At 51.1% G+C, this 22,136-nt stretch overlaps 1 protein-coding gene and 1 long non-coding RNA gene across 5 annotated transcripts in view; one reads left to right on the top strand and one right to left on the bottom strand.

Annotated features, from left to right (window-relative positions):
• Positions 1-22,136, top strand: part of DGKD (diacylglycerol kinase delta) — a 755,036-nt gene that overhangs the window by 297,193 nt on the left and 435,707 nt on the right. For all 4 annotated transcript variants that reach the window (XM_085634674.1, XM_085634677.1, XM_085634676.1 and 1 more), the window contains one exon: positions 3,405-3,499. In XM_085634674.1, coding sequence (XP_085490800.1) covers positions 3,405-3,499 — 95 coding nt within the window. The remainder of the gene's footprint in view (positions 1-3,404; positions 3,500-22,136) is intronic.
• Positions 1-22,136, bottom strand: part of LOC146785541 (uncharacterized) — a 308,594-nt gene that overhangs the window by 123,472 nt on the left and 162,986 nt on the right. The window lies entirely within an intron of this gene.

Here is a 22,136-nt window from a genome sequence, read left to right as displayed (position 1 = left end):
CATTGAGGATCGGTGGTCAGAAGATGTAGACTACCAACTTGCCCCAGCAGGCTTTTTCAGCTGTTATGGCCCTGTGCTGCAATCTGGAGGTCAGCCATATGACCCTTGGTGTCTCTTGCTTCCACTGGGCTCTGGAAATGACTGATCAACGAACAGGACACAGCATGCACAGTCCCTTCTTCAGCTACCAGATTGAGCAGGTACAGTCCAAGTCAATGCAGCCTTGGTGCATCAGGGCAGTCCTTCTTCGGTCTTCTAATCCTATGTGTCGAAATCTGAAGGTCTGGTTACCTGGTGTGCCCTTTTTATGCCCTGAAATTTCCCTCAGGGTAGGTCGGGTTTAGTAGCCGATGGGCTACCAGGTTCCCTCCCTCCTGGTGACCGCTTCCTGTGAAGTGGACTATTTGGCTATCCCAGAAATCTCCTTTCTGTCAACTTGCAATATGGTTGAACCCGTCTCTTGTTGTGTAGAGCTCCTTGGCCAAACCCAGAGATTTGACCCAATAGGCCTGCTGTGATGGTTGCTTGAATGCTATTGGGTCGACAGCAGACCCCTCATTCTACCCCAACCAGAACTAATACTGGTAACAGATGCATTGCTTCTAGGCTGTGATGGCTACCTGGGAGAGGTGGAGATCAGAGACCTCTAGTCTCCTGTGGAGACCTGGCTCCACATCAACCTTTCACTTGGCTTTGAAAGCCTTCCTGCAATCTATTAAGTGAAGGCTGGTGCAGGTGCTTACAGACAGTACCACCGCACGTAGTACTATAACAAACGAGGTCGGCTGGGGTAGTGGATCCTGTCCTGGAAGGTGCTGCAGCTCTGAAAATAGCTGGACCATCAATGAATCTTCCGGGATATTTGAATGCCAGGGCTGATGAACTTATCCGTCCACGCCTAGAAGATCACCAATGTGAGTTACACCCAGAGGTGGCACAAGGTCTCTTCCTCAACAAGGGATAACCATGATTCAAACTATTCGCCATTACCTAGAATATGCAATGTCGGCAGTACTGCACACAGTTCCCAGGGTGTCTCTCTTGCAGACTTGTTTTGTGCCTACGGTGGAACTCTGGACTTCTGTATGCCTTCCCGCTGATACCCCCTTCTCCTCCGAGTTATGAAGATCAAGAATGGCAGGGCCCAAGTCACCCTGTAGGCCCCGGATTGGGCACGGAGAATATGGTATCCAGAAATCCAGTGCATGAGCATCAATCTGCCAATCAAGCTGTCCCCGCTGGAGGTCCTGCTGTCACAGCAACTGGTCAGGGTTCTGCACCCCGGCCTTGGCAATCTCCATGTTCATGCATGGAGAATGAGCGGCGACAGCTTAAAACTTTAGACCTTCCTCGAGGTGGTTGATGTCATCTTGGCAGCCAGGCATCCTTAGACAAAAAATGTATGCGACTGTCGTTGGGACAAAGTTATGGTTTGCTGTGGCGCACACCAAATGAACTCCCTCCAGGCCATGTTATCTGACGTTCTGTTTGTTTTTCTCCCGCCCTGCAAGGCTTTACACAGTTGAAGGATACATTTTAGCTCTTTTTACGGTTGCTGGACCAGGTCTCATTGTTTAAATCACCGGAAGTGAAGAGTTTCTTGAAAACTCTTCGCTTGTTTCCTCCCTCTCATTTTGTCATACCAAAGTGGTATCTTAACTTGGTCCTCATATAATTGATGTGTACTCACTTCATAGCTGTACTTTGTGGCTTCTTATCTCACTACTATCTCACAATAGTGTTCCTTGTTGCTATAATATCGGCGTGAAGAGTGAGCAAGCTGCAAGTTCTCTGTGTCAGTCCACCTTATATCACCTTATTCCAAGACAAACTGGTTCTGTGGACGTGAGCATCCTTCTTGCTTAAGTTGTGATGTCATTCCATGTCAACAACACTATCACCCTGCTGGAATTATATGCTCCGTCTCATCCCTCTAAGGAGGAAAGAGACTTCATCGATACCCCAAAACGGTGCAGAGCATTTACACTGATGGTACCAAGGAACACCGTGTAGATGATAATTTCTTTTCGGGTTTCACTGAGGTGAAAAGAATCAAGGCCGTGCAAGAGGACCATCTCCCACTGAATTGTACTCAGTATCAAAGTCTGCTGCGCATTGGCCTACAAGCAGCCTCCAGAATGTCTGCAGGCTCATTCCACCAGGGTCAAAGCAGTTACCACTGCATTGGTACACGGAGTTTCTGTCTTGGACATCTGCTAGGCGGCTACATGGACGTCAATCCATATGTTCATGAAACACTACTGTCTAGACAGCCAGGTTCTCCGAGAGGGGCATTACACTTTTTATGTCCTACAGGGCATTTTGGTTTAAGCTAATTCACAGACCCACTTCCTCATAGGTACTGCTCTGGTATCTGTTCGAAAGGCGAGGAATCTTCTGATAGAAGTCTGTATTAGAAGAACAAGTTAATTACCTTCAGTAACGGTCTTTCTGGTAGGGACTCTGTCACTGAAGATTCCTCACCAACCCTCTCATCCCACTCATTCAGTGAATTGGGCCCTACCCGTTGATAAGATCTCATGTCTAGGAATCTGCACACTGGTCAAAGCCAATTAGTTGTTGAGGCTCTGAGTCTGGGGACGTGGACAGCCTCGAAACCAACTGATGTCAGTGCACTGCAGTGGTCCCTATGTGGGCCCCGTATGTCATTTCTGGGGCGGAATGCTGTCCGTGCGGAGCCACATTTCACCACCTACCAGCAGACAAAGATTACTGCTGAAAAATGTTCAGGATCCAGTCTGATGCCTGGCGAATATCCAAGAGGTAAGGGATCTGCAGCTAGATAGAGTCTCTACCAGAAAGAATATTACCAAAGGTAAGTAGCTTGTTGTTTACACCAAACCAAGCTACCAGTCAAACCTCCTACTCTGAAAAAGTAAAATATTATCTGAAGCAAATTGCTTTAGAGATTGTTAGGGTGTATTCTTCTTTGACTATAACATATTTTTAAAGGGTGCTGTTTTTGAACTTCAGTTATTTGTCCCTGTGGTTTACTGGTTAAAGTTTAAAATATCAAACAATACTTTTGTAAATATTAATTATTTTTTAATGTTGTATTTGTTTTAAGGAGAAGGATAGACTTGTAGGTAATATGGATTTTGATCCAGATCAATAATACCAATTATAAAAGAGAACTGAAATACAACTGATGTTGTTTCTCCATTGAGGGATTGTTGTGTTATGGTATCAAGTAATTTGAATTAGCACGCACAAGTATATTTTCAGAAACTCTTGTATTGCAGTATTTCGCTTCTCCTGGCGCAGAGTTCTGACTCATTCAGCAGTGCCTGGTTTGGTTGTTGACTGCGCAAGTTTTGTTTCAGGGCTGTGGGTCAGCCTTCTATGCTGCTTTGTAACTAGTCACTTTGTGTTGTTGTTTGTAGGTCCAACAAATTCTCTTCTATGAAGATTCTGTAACTGCTCATTTGACCAAGATTTTGAGCTCAGACCAGCATTCTGTTGTCATCTCATCTGCCAAGTGAGTTACCACTGCATTTCTTGGGGCTTTGAGAGACAGAGGGTTGACCATGTTGCATTGTGAAACTTTTAGGGTTCTTTGGAGTCATTATATTCAAAACAGAGGTTATGTAGTATTTGGGAAGCCGGGGAGACAGTGATGGAGCTTCTCGACGACGTAATAAAAGAAAGCAGGATTTTGACAATGAGGATGTGTCCATGGTGAGTGTCTCGGATACTAGTGAATGTACCAGTATACCTTTGAGGTATTGGGCACTGCTAGTTGCCCAGTTGCAATTTTTTTTTTTTTTTTTTTTTTTTTTATAATTAAAATTTTATTGTGCAGAGAAAAAGGGTACAAGCACGGGCCGACAACCTCCTGGGCCGGCCGCTAGTATGCAGAAATGATCAAGCAGTGCCAAAACAATGGCTGGCCCGCAGGGGCTCCGCTAAATGACAGGAGATCAGGCTGCACCTACAGGAAGTCAGGATACACCCTTTTAACATAAATATCAACAAAAGTAAAAAAAAAAAAAAAAAAAACCAAAAAACAAGGCGAGAAACATTGAAGGGCGTCTAATCATAGCAGAGGAACTCCACACAGGACCACCCGAAGGTGGTCGATAAAAAGGGGGGTCTGAGAGGGAGGGGGGGGCCACGGGCAAACCAAATCTATACTCAGGTGAACTAATTAAGCAAGGAACCGTCAAGGATCAGGGGGACAAGGCAACATCAGACGTATCCACCAGGGGGGGAGAACAGATAGTCCCTCGATACACATTCCACTGACCCCAGATTCTACCCCACGCCCTGGGTTTACCACGAGCCACATACACCGTCTTCTCCCTGAACATGCACCAGTCCATGTTCTCCTTCCATACGGACACGGCGGGAGGCCGTTGGGAACCCCAAAGCTGCGCAATATCTCTCTTTGCTATCATGTTCCCAAGGGCCGCCCACCGAGCCTGGGCCGCATTATAGTCATTGGGCTCCCACACATTCAGAACACATCGGCGCACCTCCGGCAGCAGAGCGACCCCAGTGACTCGTTTCATAACATCATGCACCTGGCGCCAATATTCCGCCACCTCGCGGCACTCCCAGAGGATGTGGAGAAAGGTGGCACTGAGCCCGCAGCCACGCTTACAGAGCCCGTCGTCAGAAAACCCCATCGAGACCAAACGGGGACCCGTCACATAGACACGATGGAGAATCTTAAGCTGGACCAGACGGAGACGGGCCGGGATGGCAACCTCCTTAGGGGATGACAGCGCGGACTGCCAGTCCTCGTCGTCCAACTCAACCCCATCTCCCGTCCATGCCTCCCGAAGACGCACCAAGAGGTCAGCCCGATTATTTATTCGTTTTTTATAAATCAGGGAGATAGTACTGTCGGGGACGTGTCCGTCGAGTATACGGTCCTCGAGAGGTGAAGAAACAGGGACCGTGGTCCCCTCCCCAAAGACCGAGAGTAGGGCGTGCCGAACCTGGGCATAGCGGAAGAACTCCCTTTCACTAAGCTCGTACTCGCTCTGAAGCGCCGCGAAGGATTTAACCGCGCCTTTAACCCAGAGGTCCCCCACTCTGCTAATGCCGATCGTATCCCAGTGCTCAAAGCCTTTCGTTGTCCAGAGGCTTCCCAGGCGCTCTGAGGCGAACAGAGGAGTAGCACACGTCAACCGCTCACTCCAGCCCACAGCTACATTCGCCGCCTTCCACACACGTACCGCAATCCTAGTAGGGCCCGTGAGGGTCCATCCGGCAGATCGGGAGTAAAGCGCTCTGTTATAGTTACCGCCGGGGAGCAGGAATTTATCCATCTCATAAGCCGGGTTCGAGCCAGGAGCGTACATAGCATGGTTAATGGCAGACAGCTGGGAGGCCCAATAGTACCTTCTAATGTCAGGGAGCGCGATGCCCCCGTCATACCAGGGAAGAGTCAGCTTTGCCAAAGCGATACGCGCACGACCGTCCCAAACCAGTCTCCTCTGCAAACTCTCCACCTCCCTAAAGTAGGCCGCCGGGATGATATCAAAGGAGTTCTGGAGTGCATAAAGAAATCTGGGAAGGGACATCATTTTAAACAGTGCTGCGCGACCAAGTGGAGACAAGGGCAACGTACACCACCGAGCCGTATCCGCCCTCAAACGCCGGAGGGGAGACAGGAGATTCTGCTCGTAGCGGACCGCCGGATCCAACGAAACGTATACCCCCAAGTATTTAAAGCCGGATTGAGATGTTTGGATCGGAAGCCGCGGCGGAAGGAGAGGAAGGCCACCGGAGATAGGAAACACGCAAGATTTGGACCAGTTAATTATCAAACCCGAGTTTCTCCCGAAGGAAGTAAGGACATCAAAAAGCACATTGAGCGACTCCCGCGGCGAGGTGAGGTACAGAAGAATATCATCCGCGTACAACGAGACCCGATCCTCGAAGCCCGGGGCCCACCGGATCCCTCTGATCGAGGGCTCCCAGCGGAGCCAGGCAGCGAGCGGTTCCAAGGCGAGAGCAAAGAGCAGAGGGGACAACGGGCACCCCTGCCTAGTGCCCCTCCGAGAGCGAAGGGCCGAGAAACCCGCCCATTAACAACAACCTGAGCCATTGGACCAGCATAGAGGAGCTTCACCCAACTAATAAATCCCTCCCCTAAGCCAAATTTCGCCAATACGGCCCAAAGGAATGGCCACTCGATGGTATCAAAGGCCATCGTGGCGTCTAAGGAAACCAATATGGCCGGTTCAGAGAAGTACTCCGCCCTAGCGAGGACGCCATGTAGACGCCACAAGTTGAGAGCGGTATTACGATGAGGGATAAAGCCGCATTGATCCGGATGTATCAAATCACATATAACTCTCAGCAAGCGATTAGCGAGGACCTTGGCAAGGATTTTCGGTTCGGCATTTAGTAGGGAAATAGGCCTATATGAGGCACAGCGGTCTCGTGGCTTACCGTCCTTGGGAATAACAACTATAGTAGCCAGACGCTGGTCGTCGGGAAGGGAACCCCGCTCGAGCGACTCCAGAAACATACGACGGAGGAAGGGCGCGATTTTATCCGGGCGTAGTTTATACAGTTCAATCGGCAGTCCGTTGGGGCCCATAGCCTTGCCCGAGCGAAGGGAACGAATCGCGGTAGCAATCTCGTCGACAGACAGAGAGGCATCCATCTGCTCACGGTCCTCGACGGATAGGCCGGGCAAGGCAATATCTCGCAGCAAGAGACGAGAGTCGTCCTCATCTCTATCAGACACCGGGGAGTACACCGCCCGGAGGTGGTCAGCAAAACACTCCACAATCTCACCAGGGTCCGTCACACACACTCCATCCGAAACCCGAAGCTCCGGGACCACACGGTTCACTCTCTCCTTCTTATCCAACCAAGCAATCAGTTTACCCGCCTTGTCCCCGGCATCATACAACCTACCCTGTTGCTCCCTATACATGATCTTGGCAGCATCAGTGACAAGAGACTTATATTCAAACTGCTTCAAGCTGAGGGCATGAAGCCCATCCTGAGTGACCCCCGTCTCCAAAGCTGCCTCCAGTCCCGATATTTCAGTCTCCAGCTTCACCACCGCCTCATTCTTAACCCTCTTAGCCTCCACTATCTGGGATAGGGCATGCCCGCGGAGCACTGCTTTGAAGGCCTCCCACAGGGACACTGAGGACACCACCGACCCCTCATTCTCGAGAAAATACTGATCAATCGACTTAACAAGGCTATCACGAATCTTGGGGTCTCGCAAGTACCAGGGGTTAATAGGGGCGATCCGCCCGGCGGACCGCATCCCGGTGTCGAAAAGCAACCACAGTGGGGAATGATCAGAGATACCCCGGGCCAAGTGCTCCACCCCTCGAATCCGGGCAGTCTGGGCCGCGGGCATAAGAAAATAATCCAATCTGGAGAGACTCCCATGGGCCCCAGAGTGAAATGTATACTGACACTGTGTCGGATGCATTAACCTCCAACAATCCACCAGACCGAAGGTATCCAAGAGTCCGCCGAGCCACGCCTGGGCAGCCGGGAGGGCCCTGGGCGGGTGGCGATCCAAATCACCCGAAACAACCGAATTAAAATCCCCACCCATAAGCAAAAGACTGTCAGGAAGCTCAAGCAGCATACGACCCAAGTCCGAGAAAGTGGAGTTCTGGAGGCCCGGGGGAACATAAACCGAAACCAAGGAAAGGGACTGTCCCTCCCACCTCCCAGTCAGAGCCACATAGCGCCCTCTATTGTCTAGGACAACCCTGGTGATCTCTAGCGGAAGTGAAGATCGCAGAAGAATGCCCACCCCTCTAGAGCCAGTGGTGAAACCGGAATGGGCCACAAGTCGGTATCCCCCCCTGTTCATGGCATGACAAACATTACCCACCAGATGCGTCTCCTGTAAGAATACCACATCAGGAGTCAAACGACGCAAATACTGCAGCACAACACCCCGTTTAATACGATCCCCCAATCCGTTGACGTTCCACAACATCAGTCTCAACCCGTCCCCCCCCATCCCCTCCAGTAGATCAAGGGTCCCCCTGCAAATAGCGCAACACCAGAAACTGAAGCAGAGCCAATACCTCGCCTTGAAAACAAAAAACACAAATCCAAACAACCCCACCCACCCACCAACCCCCCCCCAAATTCAACTCCCCCCCCCCCCTGCACCCCTGCGGTCCAGAAAACCACCCCAACTTGCAGTGTGCCTGTCACCCTACAAACCCCATTCTACGAAAAGACCCCGGAGGAGGAAAGGGACCCGTCCCTGCCCGCCCCCAACACAGATCATAATTAAACAAAATGTACAAAAGAAGTAGAACCCAGCCGAACAAAACAAAATGTCAGAGTCAAGGACCAAAAGTCACTCCGAAGGAGGCCCACCACCCTCGGCACCACCAGAAGGCCCAGGCCGGTCACCCCGGTCCGGCAGAGAATCCAGCCAGTCACTCACAGTCGCAGGGCAGTCAAAAAAGGTAGTCCGGTCTTCGTATTCCACTCGGAGCTTGGCAGGAAAAAGCATCGAGTACTTAAGACCCAGGTCCCGGAGACGGCGCTTCACCTCCTGGAAACCCATCCGCTGTTTCTGGACAAGTTGGGTGAAGTCCGGGAAAAAGTTAACGGATGAGTTCTCATATCGGACCGGGCCATGTACCCGTGAGGCCTGCAGAATCGCATCGCGGTCTCTGTAATGAAAAAGTTTTGCGACAATAGGCCTCGGGGGAGCTCCCGGTCGCGGCCGACTGCCCGGGACTCGATGGGCCCGCTCCACGGCAAAGAACTTACTCAGGCCAGCGGGGGCAAGCTGTTTGAGGATGAGTTCCTCAACCACAAGATCCACCGGGCGATTGTCGGAGGTCTCTGGAACACCTATGACGCGGATGTTATTGCGTCGAGCCCGTCCCTCGAAGTCCTCCAGCCGCCGGGCCATCAGGTCGTTGGCCGACCTGAGGTCGCCGAGAGCAGCCTGCAGACCCGACACATCGGTACCAAGAGTGGACGTCCGCAAATCCAGCGATTGAACCCTCTCATTGGTCTTAGAGAGATCCGCCCGAATTAGCGTAACATCAATGGCCACCGTGTCGATTTTACGGGCCAAGGCCTCGTACTGCTTAGCGATGGTCTCCTTGATGCCATTAATGGCGCCCATGATGTCCTGCAGTGACAAATCCGGAGGGGATGACGGAACACCCCCAGCGTCATCCGGGAGAACACTGGCCGTCCCAGGGGACCCTTTACCATGAGTGTAGCGGTCCATGTTGTTGGTCTGGACCGGTCCCCCACGTAGGGATGTCTTGGTCTTACGCCTCTCGGGATCCCCTCTGCCTCCCATGTTGAACCACGCTCGCCGAAGGGGACCACCGAGGAAGCGTCAAAGTGGCACAGGCGAAGCCGACACGGGCCGTACCAGGGACCGCAATGTGGCGGTGCGAGAGGATCAAAGTCAATGGGCACACTGGTTTCAGGCGGAGGCAAAGGCACGAAGCGAAGGCCGAGTGAAAACCCAGCCGCACAAAGCCACTCCACTGTCCAGCCACTCAGAGATCCAAAAGTGAAACCGAAAGTGATGAGACGGCCGCTGGCGCAGCCCCGATGCCGTTGTTGTTCAACTATGCCCCGGCTCCACAGTTCACCTTCGCACCGGGCACAGCCATCAGTCGGGTCTCAAAAGTTCAAACCACCATAGATCAGGTCTCCCAGGTCCGATTTGGTTTCTGAAAAGAGTTTAAGGTTCAGCCAACGTTCATCTTCCAGAATCCGTCAACCAAATCAGGATAAAGTCAGGATAAAGTCAGGATAAGTTCCGAGGAGCAGCGAGGGTCCGGGGAGCCCTGTGCTCACGCGACCATCTTGGATGCGTGCTAGGCTCCTCCTCCGCCCAGTTGCAATTTAGAATATCATTGCAGAATGATTCTGCTGGGAAGGTAACAGAAAGGATTTTTAAAAGACATTATTTGGTAAGAGGTCCAAGAATCCCTCTTAACAGATTGTCTAGTGACCTACAACAACACACCACTTAGACAAAGCACACTATATTTAGGTAATGTAAAACACCACCATTATATATAGGCTTTCCATATGGTGAGATTGGTGCAGTGCTCTTGAGAGGAAGTTCACAAAAGAGCAGTGAACAACTTATATAACAACAATAAGAGCCTATGAACTATTATGTTCTAAATTAGTCACAAGGGGACAATTCATCAACTCCTTCTCTGCCCCGTAACATTCAATCTGCATCAGGCTCACAACTTACTTCATTGTTGAAGTTTCAACCCATGTATGCTTTGGAACCGTGTCTTCCTCAGGGCAACAAGGAAGGGATACACCGTAAACAATAAAAATGGAATAGGCAGGTAAGTGAGTGTACGTTACACATTGTCAATCTACGGTACCCAATCCAGTGTACTACTTACCCAAAAAACAACTTAATGGTGTGCAGAGGTACTAGTATATGTCCTTTGTCTTGGTAGGTATGCAGAACAGGAACCTATAGGAAAAGCCTCATATTAGTAAAGTCCAATCATTTATTGGAGGGGGTGGGCGATGCAGTGGGCAGTACTTACCATCTGTCTGCTGTACTGGTATCTGTTTCAATAGACCTTGACAATGCATTGTGAAAGTAAAACACCTGAATTACTGAATTACTGTAGAGTCATCTAAAAACAAGAACTTCATTTGAACAGTTTATTATAGCCTACATCCCTGCTACTAATAAGAGCTACCAGGTCCATTTCAAAAGCAATGTATTAAGTAATGAGTGTAATTTATACGTGCAATAATAAGTGCTACTAATACCTAACTTCTTCTCCTGCTTATACATAATGGAGCCATAGTGGTGCAATGATTCACCTCACTGGGATTATCACTGCAGCAACATTATGATGAAAAGTGGGACCATTAAACAGTTTATGCCAAAAAGAACCGCACAGTCATCACTTAACGCATGTCATTTTTTAACGCATTTGGCTTAGAAAATGTGTAAGTCAAAAAGAATAGTTTGTTCATCACTAAACATTTGTCCCTAATTTATACATGTCGCAGAGAGAATGTGCAAGCCTCCAATGTTGAACATTATATTTAAGCTTTGGTCATTCAAGAAAGTATTTCATTTAAATGGAAGCTTGTAATCAAACAGGTTGTCTGAACTTCACAAAAGTAAAAGGTGCAGGCCTCCAGTGTTAAGTATTGTGTAAGCTGGGGCCCATTCTAAAGTTATGACATTTAAGTAAGAACTTTTAAATAAATGTGCTGTCTTACTTCACTAAAGAAAAGTCCAGTTACTGGAAAATATTAATCTCTATAAATAGTGGACTTTGGAGGGAGAAAAGTCAGTGCAGCAACAGTGTGATGAAACTTAACTTACTTCATCACTAAACTTATATCACCATTTTAACATTATGTTTAAGCTGGGCCTTTTCATAAGGTCTCCCATATAAATGTGAGCTTTTAATTAAACAGATCATCTTTTACCCCTGCAGGTAACATGTGCTGTTTTCCAGTGTTTACTATTGTCTCTAAGCTGGGGGCATTCAAAAGGTTTGACATTAAAATAAGAGCTTGTGGATTTTGGAGAGAGAAAAAATAAACAGTTTCTTGCCAGCGCTCAAGCTTGTGACAAATGGAGCTGCAAGATAAGATCTGAAAGAGACTTTTTTTGTTTAAATTTCTTTATTGGGAGTTTAACTTTTCATGGTACATAGTTACAAATCATTATTAATACATGATGACAGGTGTATGCAGGCAGTTGAGTGGTATCATTGCATCATAGAACAACCATCCCATCGTATATTTTACATAACATATAAGAAACAGCAAAATGAAATGGAAATTACACTTCAGGTGGACTATTACGGGCTATGGTAGGTTGCCTGGTGCCTGCATATGTGGGTTTCCACGAGGCGTGGGTTGATATTCAGTCCCCAGCTCTATCCCCGTACACCTCCTTTTATATTGTCCATGATTGTGTTCCCAATACAGATAAGCCGACTACGTGGGTGTCGGGGGGGGAAAACGTAGAACAGTTAACTGAGGGGGAAAGGGGGTCGGGGAGCCTACAGATTGTATAGTGGTAGTTGCCTATTTTGTGGCTGATTCTGGTTTGCCCGTTAAGGAGCTGTGGTGTCAGTAGCGAGGGGGAGAGGAGCCCGGGAGGGTTGCGTCTTCCATCATGAACCGAGATGTTAGTCCGATGGGGCCCTAGTACACAGTCGGCCCTTCACATCACATGGCTGTTACGTGTTGGTGTTTGTTTGCGCCATGGGGGACAGGGGTGGAGATTGGGATTGTGTGGCCGTGGGTGAGTCCTCTAGTGTTCCCTCTTGAACAAATTGGAACAGGAGTTGTGCCCATTCCATGGAGATGGGATGTTTACGTATTCCTTTCACCTCCTCGTCTCTCAGTGTTTCTTACTCTGCTGCTCCCCACTTTTTTACAGCGCCTAGCCAGGCTGCTTCTGGGGGTCCTGCTGGGACCCTCCAATGCATGGCTATTCCACGTTTCGCTAAAAGCGTAGCTAGGGATGCAAACCTGCATTGCACCTTTTCTGTCTTCCGCCTGCGGAAGACACCTAGGGCGCACACCTCTCCCGTAGAAATGTTCATGAGGTTGACTGTCCCCCTTAGGGTCTGATATACCCTATCCCAATACTGTTGGATTGTGGGACAGTCCCAGAACATGTGTTTAAAATTCGCCTCGGGTGTTTGGCATCTGGAGCATGTGAAATGTGTATCAGGGTAAAATCGATGGAGCCGGTGAGGTGTTAAGTATGAATTGAATGTTTTTGAAGGGTGCGTTCCTAGAAACCTTTTTTGGGTACTCTAGTGCCTTTTCCCACTCTTTGTCAGGGAGCACCCGTCCTATCTCGTCCTCCCATTTCAGGCGTAGGGCTTGTAAAGCTGATGCGATCAGTTCCCGGGTCGCTTTGTAATGCAAAGTGACTAAGTATCTCCCCGCGCCCATACATAGAATTGTGTGCAGCACCGGGTGTGTCTGTGGTTCTCCCTCAGTGAGATCCCAGCAGTGTCGGGCGCTTTCTATTAATCGTCTATGTACCAGGAATTGTCCTGGGGGAGATCGTAGCCTTCCCTCATTTGAGCATATGTTTTCAGCTGCCCATCCTCGAACAGGGACTCAACCTCTGTCACCTCGTGCTCAGTCCATATCCGGAAGGCGCTGGAGGTGTAATATTTCTCCCGTTGAGGGAATCCTACCAATGGGAACAACGGGGAGTAGAGGGGTTGACCTCTTGACATACGGTGTATGCGCATCATGCATTTGCGGGCATCTGAAAGAGACGTTAGTGATAGATTCCTTACCTCAGAATTACCTCCAGGCGTCAGACTGGATCCGGAAAGTTTTTGTCAGCAGTACCCCTGCGCGTCAAAAGGCGGCGTCGTGCGGCTCCGCGTTAGTTGTAGGCGTCGTGATCGCCCGTATGACGTTGCGGCAGCCGCCCTCGTACGCTGACGTCAGTTCTTTCTTTTTCCGCGCCAGCAAGCGAGAGAGCGGTACCCCCAGTCAATTTTTGAGATTTTGGGGGACTTTTGTCTCTGTCTTTTTTTAATCTTTGACTCCTGGTGTTATAGGGATGCCCGGTTTCAAGTCTTGCGAGGTTTGTCCACGCATGATGTCGGTGACAGACCCGCACCGTGAGTGTCTCTACTGCCTGGGGCATGACCATGACTCCACGTCGTGCCCCGACTGCCAGGCCATGGCTCCGAAAACTTTGCGGGAGCTGTACCGAAAGTTGCTTGAGGCCCGGGAGTTGGCTCCGCGTCGTTTAAGGTCTCGGTCCCGTGGGAGGTTGAGGAACCTGTCACGGAGCCGCCACCATAGTTCGACGAAGTCTTCGCACTTGGGGTCAGGTAAGACGATGCACCAACAGTCGAAGAAGTGACGTCGCTCTTCGCCTTCCCCTAGCCTGTCGCACAACACGGCTGAGGGCGCGGGTGGTGCCACCCCTGCAGCTCCAGCGGAGCCTATGCAGTTGCCGACAGCCTACCCGCCTTTCCCGGGTCCGTCGTTGACTCCGGCCCAGCTGCAAGAATTTCTGTCAAGCATGGGCCGTCTCTATGACCCGTTGGGCCCCGCCGGCACGCCTTCGGGCCCCGCGGGCCCGACTGGGGGTCCTCGTCCGTCTTCGTCGATGGCTCCGGCCGCAGCGCCGCGAGACCCCCATGGATCCCTACATGGATCCCAGCCAATGTCAGTTGACCTCATATGACCTCCACCGACATCGACTTCTATGGCACTGCCGCCGGCGTCGGCCAGCTTCCCGGCCGATGTCGTCCCCGGCTTCCACACCCGACATGGAGACGGTGCCGAACCGGTGTCAATCGATGCCAATTCCGACGCCTATGGGGAATTCTTATCCCTTTCTCCATCCTCCTCCTTCTTTCCCATCTGCCCAGCAGGTTACGGAGGACTGGGAGGGGTCTGAAGACCCTCCTGCAGCCCAATGCGAGTTAGAACCGGACTGGGCAGAGGATATGGAGGACGCAGGTGATCTGGATTTCTCTCCCGTACCTGGCGCACTGTGTCCTTCTACCGTGGCTACTGAGGAGGGTGGTACTTTTTCAGTGGTGTTGCGTAGGGCAGCAGAGGCTCTCCACCTCGAGCGCCCTACAGTGGCCATCAGGACTAACCTCCTGACAGAAGTGCTTCGGCTGGCGTCTATCTCTGTGGAGCCGCTGCTGCCCTTCAATTATACACTTTCGGATGTTCTTTTGGGCACCTGGTCCAGGCTCAACACAGGGGCTACTGTGGATAGGAACGTGGCCCGATGCCATCGCCAGGCCCCGGGCGACCCCATTTTCCTCTCCAAAAACCCTACCTCTGAGAGCTTGGTTGTCCAAGCCTCTGCGTCTCCGAGCGCATTCCCTTCCGCACCTCCGGACAGGGAATCCAAGAAACTGAAGCAGTTTGGGAAGAAGATTTTCTCTTCCGCCAGTTCAGGGTTGCAGTCTGTGAACACTGCATGTCTCTTGGACCCTTATTCCAACTCTGTGTGGGATACGGTAGCGCAGGTGCTGCCTCAGTGTCTGTGGAGGCCAGGACAGTGCTCTCCCATGCTATTGCTGAGGGGAGAGATGCAGCCAAGTTCACGATTCGTTGTGGCCTTGACACCGCCGACTCGCTGGGCAGAGCAATTTCCACGACAGTGGTGCTACGCCGTCACGCCTGGCTGAGGACGACTGGCTTTTCTGGGGATGTCCAGAACACTCTGATGGACAAGCCTTTTGATGGCACTCGCCTTTTTGGTGACAAGGCAGACAGTGCGTTGGAGCGTTTTAAGGACTCACGGGCTACGGCCAAGTCCTTGGGCCTTTCGGCCACGTGCACTCCTTTGGCTTCTGCTTTTCGTTCCTTTCGTGGCCAAGGAAGGGGTGCCCAAACACGTTAGTTTCAAAGCCACAGGCTTGTGCAGCAACAGTCTCAGCGCAGCCGCGGACGTGGGACCTGCCGAGGTCGGTCACGGGGCCAGCGGGCGGGTCAGTCCACCACCTCCCCTGCCACCACTGCTTCCAAACCTTCCTAGTCTGGTGTTTCAGGTCCACCAAACGCCAGTGGGCGGCAGGATTCGCCATCACCTCCCCCACTGGCGCACCATCACTTCGGACAGTTGGTTTTACAGATAGTCCGAAGGGGCTACTCCCTCCCCTTCGAGACCACCCCTCCAGCCTTGCCACCTCAGTACCACCGCTTGGCACTTCTCCAGCAGGAAGTTGCGGCCCTTTTGGCCCAGGGGGCCATCGAGCGCGTTCCGACACCAGAAGTAGGTTGTGGTTGTTACTCCCACTACTTCTTGGTTCCGAAAAAGGACAAGGGCCTATGTCCTATCTTAGACCTTCGGAACGTCAATCGCTTCCCCTGGAAGGAGAAGTTCAAGGTGCTCATACTTACTCAGGTCTTGTCTGCCCTAGACCCGCAAGACTGGATGGTAGCGTTGGACTTGCAGGATGCTTATTTTCATATCCCCGGCCCACTGGCGTTACCTGCGGTTCACGGTAGGCTACGAGGACTTTCAGTTCACCATGCTCCCTTTTGGCCTTACCAGCGCCCCTTGGGTGTTCACGAAAGGGATGGCGGTGGTCGCAGCTCATCTGCGCAGATCAGGGGTTTCAGTCTTCCCCTATCTCGACGACTGGTTGTTGAAGGCGGGCTTGCCCCTGGCAGTCGTCTCCCACCTCCAGACTACGGCCGACCTCCTGCATTTGCTGGGGTTCTCCATCAACATGCCGAAGTCGCACCTGATCCCACTCAGAACCTCCTCTATATCGGAGCGGTTCTGGACACGGCGCAGTTTTGGGTTTATCTTCCCGAACAGCGAGTCCGGGACATTCAGGCCATGATTCCGATCTTTTGTCCCTTGTTCTGGGTTTCGGTCAGGATGACCTTGAGGCTGCTGGGCCTCATGGCCTCCTGCATCTTGCTGACCAATCATACCAGATGGCATATGCGGGCTCTGTAGTGGGACCTGAAGTTCCAGTGGGTGCAGCATCAAGGGTACCTGTCCGAGTACGTCCAGATCTCGGAGGGCACTGCACAACAGTTGTAGTGGTGGCTCACGAACCAGCATTGGGTCAGCGGCAGATCACTCTCCCTTCCCCAACCGGAACTCACAGTGGTGACGGATGCGTCCCTCCTGGAATGAGGCAGCCAGATGGGAGAGTCGGAGATCAGAGGCTTCTGGTCTATGGCGGAGTCCAGGCTCCATATCAACCTTCTGGAGCTCCGGGCGGTCCTACCTGCACTGAAGGTATTCCTTCCCTCTGTCAAGGAGAGATTAGTGCAGGTGTTCACAGACAACACCACCGCCATGTGGTACTGTAACAAGCAAGGCGGGTGGGGTCCTGGACCCTATGTCAGGAGGCTCTGCATCTCTGGACATGGCTGGAACGTCAAGGCATTTCCTTGGTGGTTCAACACTTGGCAGGTTCTTTGAACGCGGACGAACTCAGCTACAGGTGCATGATGGATCACGAATGGCGTCTTCACTCGGAGGTGGCGCAAGGTCTCTTTCTACAGTGGGGAGAGCCTTGGTTAGATCTATTCGTCACCGAAGCGAACGCGCAATGTCAGCAGTTCTGCATGTTGGAATTTCCAAGGCGGCACTCACTCGGTGACGCTTTTCGTCATGAGTGGAGTTGCGGTCTATTGTGAGCCTTTCCGCCTTCTACCCAGAGTGCTGACGAAGATCAGGCTCGACCGGGCCCCAGTCATTCTTTTGACCCCGGACTGGGCTTGAAGAGTTTGGTATCCCGAACTACTCAGTATGAGTGTGCATCCCCCGATCCGACTGTCTCTTTGGGGGGGGATCCTCTGTCGCAGCAGCAGGGGACGGTCCTCCACCCGAACCTGTCCAGCCTCTACCTCCTTGCATGGAGATTGAGCGGCGACAGTTGATTCCATTTGACTTGCCTCCTGAAGTCTGTGATATCATTCTGGCAGCCAGGCGTCCTTCCACTAAATCGGTATACGCCTGCAGGTGGAACAAATTTGTGGCATGGTGCATAGCAACGGCTGTAGATCCCCTTTCTGCCCCTCTTTCAGAAGTCCTTTTGGTCCTCCTTTCTTTGGCCCGGCAGGGCTCTGCTCTGGGCCCTGTTAAGGGCTATCTTTCAGAAATTTCGGCCTTTCTCAGGCTCCCTGATCAGCGCTCTCTTTTCAAGTTCCCTGTCGTAAGTAGATTTCTCAAAGGCATTACTCACCTTTTCCCTCCTATTACGTTTGTGATGCCACAGTGGGACTTGAATCTGGTTCTTACTTATTTGATGTGCGCTCCTTTTGAGCCGCTTCACAACTGTACTCTTTGTTTACTGACTTTAATGGCTGCTTTTCTGATTGCCATCACCTCCGCTAGGCGCGTGAGTGAGCTCCAGGCTCTTTCCTGTAAACCTTCTTGTTCGAGGCATATGAGCTGCAGATCACACACTTAGCATAGATCGCCATCTGGTGTTGGGCCCCGATGTGTGAATTGTTTTTTGTCTTGGAAAGTCTTTGGAAGTCACGGGACAGGTGACTCCTCCTTTGGACTATAGTGCGCATGGGCATCGGCTCCATCCTCAGATTGTTTTTTCCGCCATCGGGCTCAGGTGTGTTTGTCGCGCTCCAGTTCGGAACCGTTACCTATTCAACTTTCGACGCGCAATCCTTCACCCTTTTGACGGTATTGTCTCGATCGCGAACCCTAATCATTGTGCATCTCTCCAAATCGATGTCCTCGATTCCGATCGTCGACGAAGGCCTTCGGGCCTACCTGGGCCTTGGCTTCTGGCTCATGGAAAGGACGCCATTCAAGAAGTGTCCTCAATGTGGGTCGAAGATTCCCCACACTGATCTGCATGAGGTGTGCAACCTCTGCCTTTCACCACAGCACGAGGCCAGAGACTGTCCAGCTTGTGCCTCCTTCCGCTCGAAGAAGACCATCCGGGACCGACGCCCCACGAAGAACCATGGCTTGCTCGTCAACATCAATCCCGATGACATCTTCCAAGAGGGCGTCGACGTGCTGGAGCGAGAGCGGGTCGAAGAAAGCCTCGTCAGCGCCTCAGAAGCAGACGACTCCAACGTCAAAGAGATCACTCTGGTGCAGCGGGTCGTAAGTAAGAACGTCAACCCCGATCCCCTCCCTGCACCCTCGAAAAAGGCTTCGGTCACACCTTCACCTTTGGGCCCAGGTGCACACCGAGAGACTGCTTCCCATGCCCGGCAAAGAAGCCTACTAAGCCTTCAGGCAGCTCGGGCTCGAGTCAGCCTGCCGTCGGTACCATAACACAATCACCGGCACCGAAAAAGAAACTGTCTTCCTCCTCCTCCGTGCCGATAGCTGCCTCCACATCCAAGCACACGGCACCAAAACCCACAAGCACCGACTCGTAGACACCGGAAAAACATTCGGAGCCAAACAAAAAAACACTCCCGAAGGGCCCGTATTCGGAGCCAAGGAAAGCCTCGGAACCGAAAAAACAAGAAGTTCCACAGGCCACAGAGACTGTAAAGAAGCACGGTTCCAAACCAAAACAACACAGAACCGCTACAGAGTCGGTGCCGAAGAAGCCTACGGAATCGAAACGCTCGGCACCGAAAGACCAGCGTCCAGCAGAAGAGCTGTTCACACCAGACCCTGCTCAAAAGACTCTCATAAGGGATCCTAAAACTGGTCAATTGACTCTGAGTTCTAGGAAAAGACCACTAGAGGCACCTGCACCGGCTCCACCACCTAAATAGAGGGACATTGCTACATCTCCTCTAAGACTCCCTTCTCCATCTCCTCCTCCACCACCTCCTCCTTTACCACCCCCACCACACCGTTCCCCTGCACCATCTCCTACACCAGTAGACTATGATGACACCTTGGATGACATGGGGGAGGGTCCGGACGATGTACCACTAGGGGATCCTAGTCCACCTTCTTCCCCAGACCCCTTGGATGACTATAACACGCCAGATGTCCCTAATGTTCCACAGGATGACATCTACCCCTCCAGGCCTTCCCCTCCAGAGGACACCATGGGCTTTAATCAGCTCATTCACAGAGCTGCCCAATACCACGGGGTTGCCTTGCACACAGACCCCATAGAGCAGGACTTCCTAATGGATACATTTGACACCACTCAAAGATCCACCTCAACACTACCTATGCTTAAAGGCGTTATTAAGCATGCACCTGAAGTCTTTAAAGATCCTGTTAGGGCTTGAGTTATTAACCCCAGGATCGACAAAAAATATAAAGCTGCCACTGACGACCCAGCTTACATTAAAGGCCCAGTACCCTTAGACTCCCTGGTAGTTTCCAATGCTAGGAAAAGGGCCAATTCTCAGACATCAGCTGACGCTCCACCACCCGACAAGGAGTCTAAACTCTTGGAATCCTCTGGCAAGAGAACAGCCTCACAAGCGGCTAACATATGGGGCATCACCAACACTCAGGCGCTGTTAGCCAGGTATGATAGGGCACATTATGATGACCTAGAGACCATAATGCAGCACCTCCCAGATAAATACAAAAACAGGGCCAATGAACTCATACAGGAGGTAAGCTTATCACCAACACCTCCATCCGTTGCGCTCTTGACGTGGCAGACACTGCCTCCAGAGCAGTAAACACGGGTGTCCTTTTGCGTTGGCATGCCTGGCTACGCATCTCAGGTTTTAAACTTAAAGTCAGAGCTCCATCTTCAACCAGCCTTTTGATCAGGAGCACCTATTTGGCCCAAATTTAGATTCAACCCTTGAAAAAATGAAGAAGGATATGGACACAGCTAAATCAATGGGAGCCTTGTAGCTGCAGGCTCCCAGACGTTCCTTTTGTCGCTCGCCTTACAAGGGCACCCCCAGAGGCTTCTCCTCAGACAACCCCTCCACTTCTTACAAGGCTCCCGCCCAGTCTACATTTACCAAAGGTTACCAGAGAGGAGGCTACAGAGGCAACAATAGCAAAGGCAGAGGCAATACCAACAACACCCGCTCTGCCTCCACCCCTACCCAATGACTTCCCTCGGACCATTCCACTCCAGTCGGGGGAAGACTACAACAGTTCCTGCCTGTCTAGACCAACATCACTACAGACAGGTGGGTGCAACAAATAGTTCAATCAGGTTACTGTCTGGAACTTACTTCTACCCCCCACACATACCACCCAAACAACGCCCAATGTCCTCACAACACTTAGCTCTGCTAAAACAGGAGGTGATCTCTCTCCTACAAAAGGGTGCAATAGAACCAGTTCCACTGCAACAACAAAAAAACTGAGTTTACTCCCTGTATTTTCTCATACCAAAGAAGTACGGATCTCTCAGACCTATTCTAGACCTCAGACCTCTAAACCTGTACATACAATCGCACCACTTTCACATGGTTACACTCCAACATGTCCTTCCTCTTCTTTCACAAGGCGACTTACTTGCTACTCTAGATCTCAAGGACACCTATTTCCAGTCACACAGCTCACAGGAAATATCTAAGGTTTGTAGTGGACAGCCGACACTACCAATTCAAAGTACTCCCTTTCGGAGTCACAACAGCACCACGGGTATTCACCAAGTGCCTAGCGGTAGTGGCAGCCCACTTAAGGGCAGCCCACTTAAGAAGACAACACATTCACGTCTTCCCATATCTGGACGACTGGCTCATAAAAGCAAGCTCATACAATCAGTGTGTTCATCACACTCACACCACTATCCAACTACTCCACAATTTGGGGTTCACAGTAAACTACCCAAAGTCTCATCTACAACCGTCCCACATACAGCAATAACTTGGTGCCACAATAGACACCTCAAAAACATTAGCCTATCCCAACCCCACCAGGATAGCAAACATACAAGCTCTCAGAAACAAATTTCAGCCTCAACACTCTCTCCCAGCAAGAGTGTTCATGCAGCTAATAGGGATGATGGCCTCTTGCATACTCATAGTACCGCATGCAAGACCCCACATGCATCCTCTCCAGGAGTGCTTAGCACACCAATGGAACCAAGCTCAAGGTCAGCTAACAGATCTGGTGTTGGTAGACGGTCGCACTCATCAATCTCTGCAATGGTGTAACACCAAGAACCTTTTCAAAGGGCGACCGTTCCTAGAGCCAGTTCCACAGATAGTCATGACAGCGGACGCATCGCTCTCCGGCGGGAGAGCACACCTATTACATCACACCATGCAGGGCAGGTGGACTCCTCAACAAAAGTTACTCCACATCAACCATCTGGAGTTACTAGCCATTTTCCTAGCCTTAAAGACTTTCCAAAAACAAATATCAGGCAAAGCTGTCTTAGTCCGCACAGACAACATGACAGCCATGTACTACATACAGAAACAAGGCGGGACACACTCTCTGCAACTCTCTCAACTGGCACAGAGCATATGGAGATGGGCTATACCCCAGAACATCTTTCTCCTAGCTCAACATGTCCCAGGAGTCCAAAACACCATAGTAGATCTGTTAAGCCGTCAAACGCAACAGATTCACGAGTGGGAACTTCATCCACAAGGTCTTCAGCCATTCTTTCAAATGTGAGGGCAACCAGAGATAGACCTCTTCGCCACCAACGAAAACGCTAAATGCCCAAGCTTTGCCGCCAGGTATCCACACCAATTGTCCAAAGGCAATGCGATATGGATGAATTGGTCAGGCAGATTAGCGTACGCCTTTCCACCTCTCCCACTCATTC

This window comes from Triturus cristatus, chromosome 11 (assembly GCF_964204655.1).
Source record: "Triturus cristatus chromosome 11, aTriCri1.1, whole genome shotgun sequence".
Classification (NCBI taxonomy): domain Eukaryota; kingdom Metazoa; phylum Chordata; class Amphibia; order Caudata; family Salamandridae; genus Triturus; species Triturus cristatus.
The sequence above is the reverse complement of the archived record's forward strand: the minus strand, read 5'-3'. Positions and strand labels throughout refer to the sequence as shown.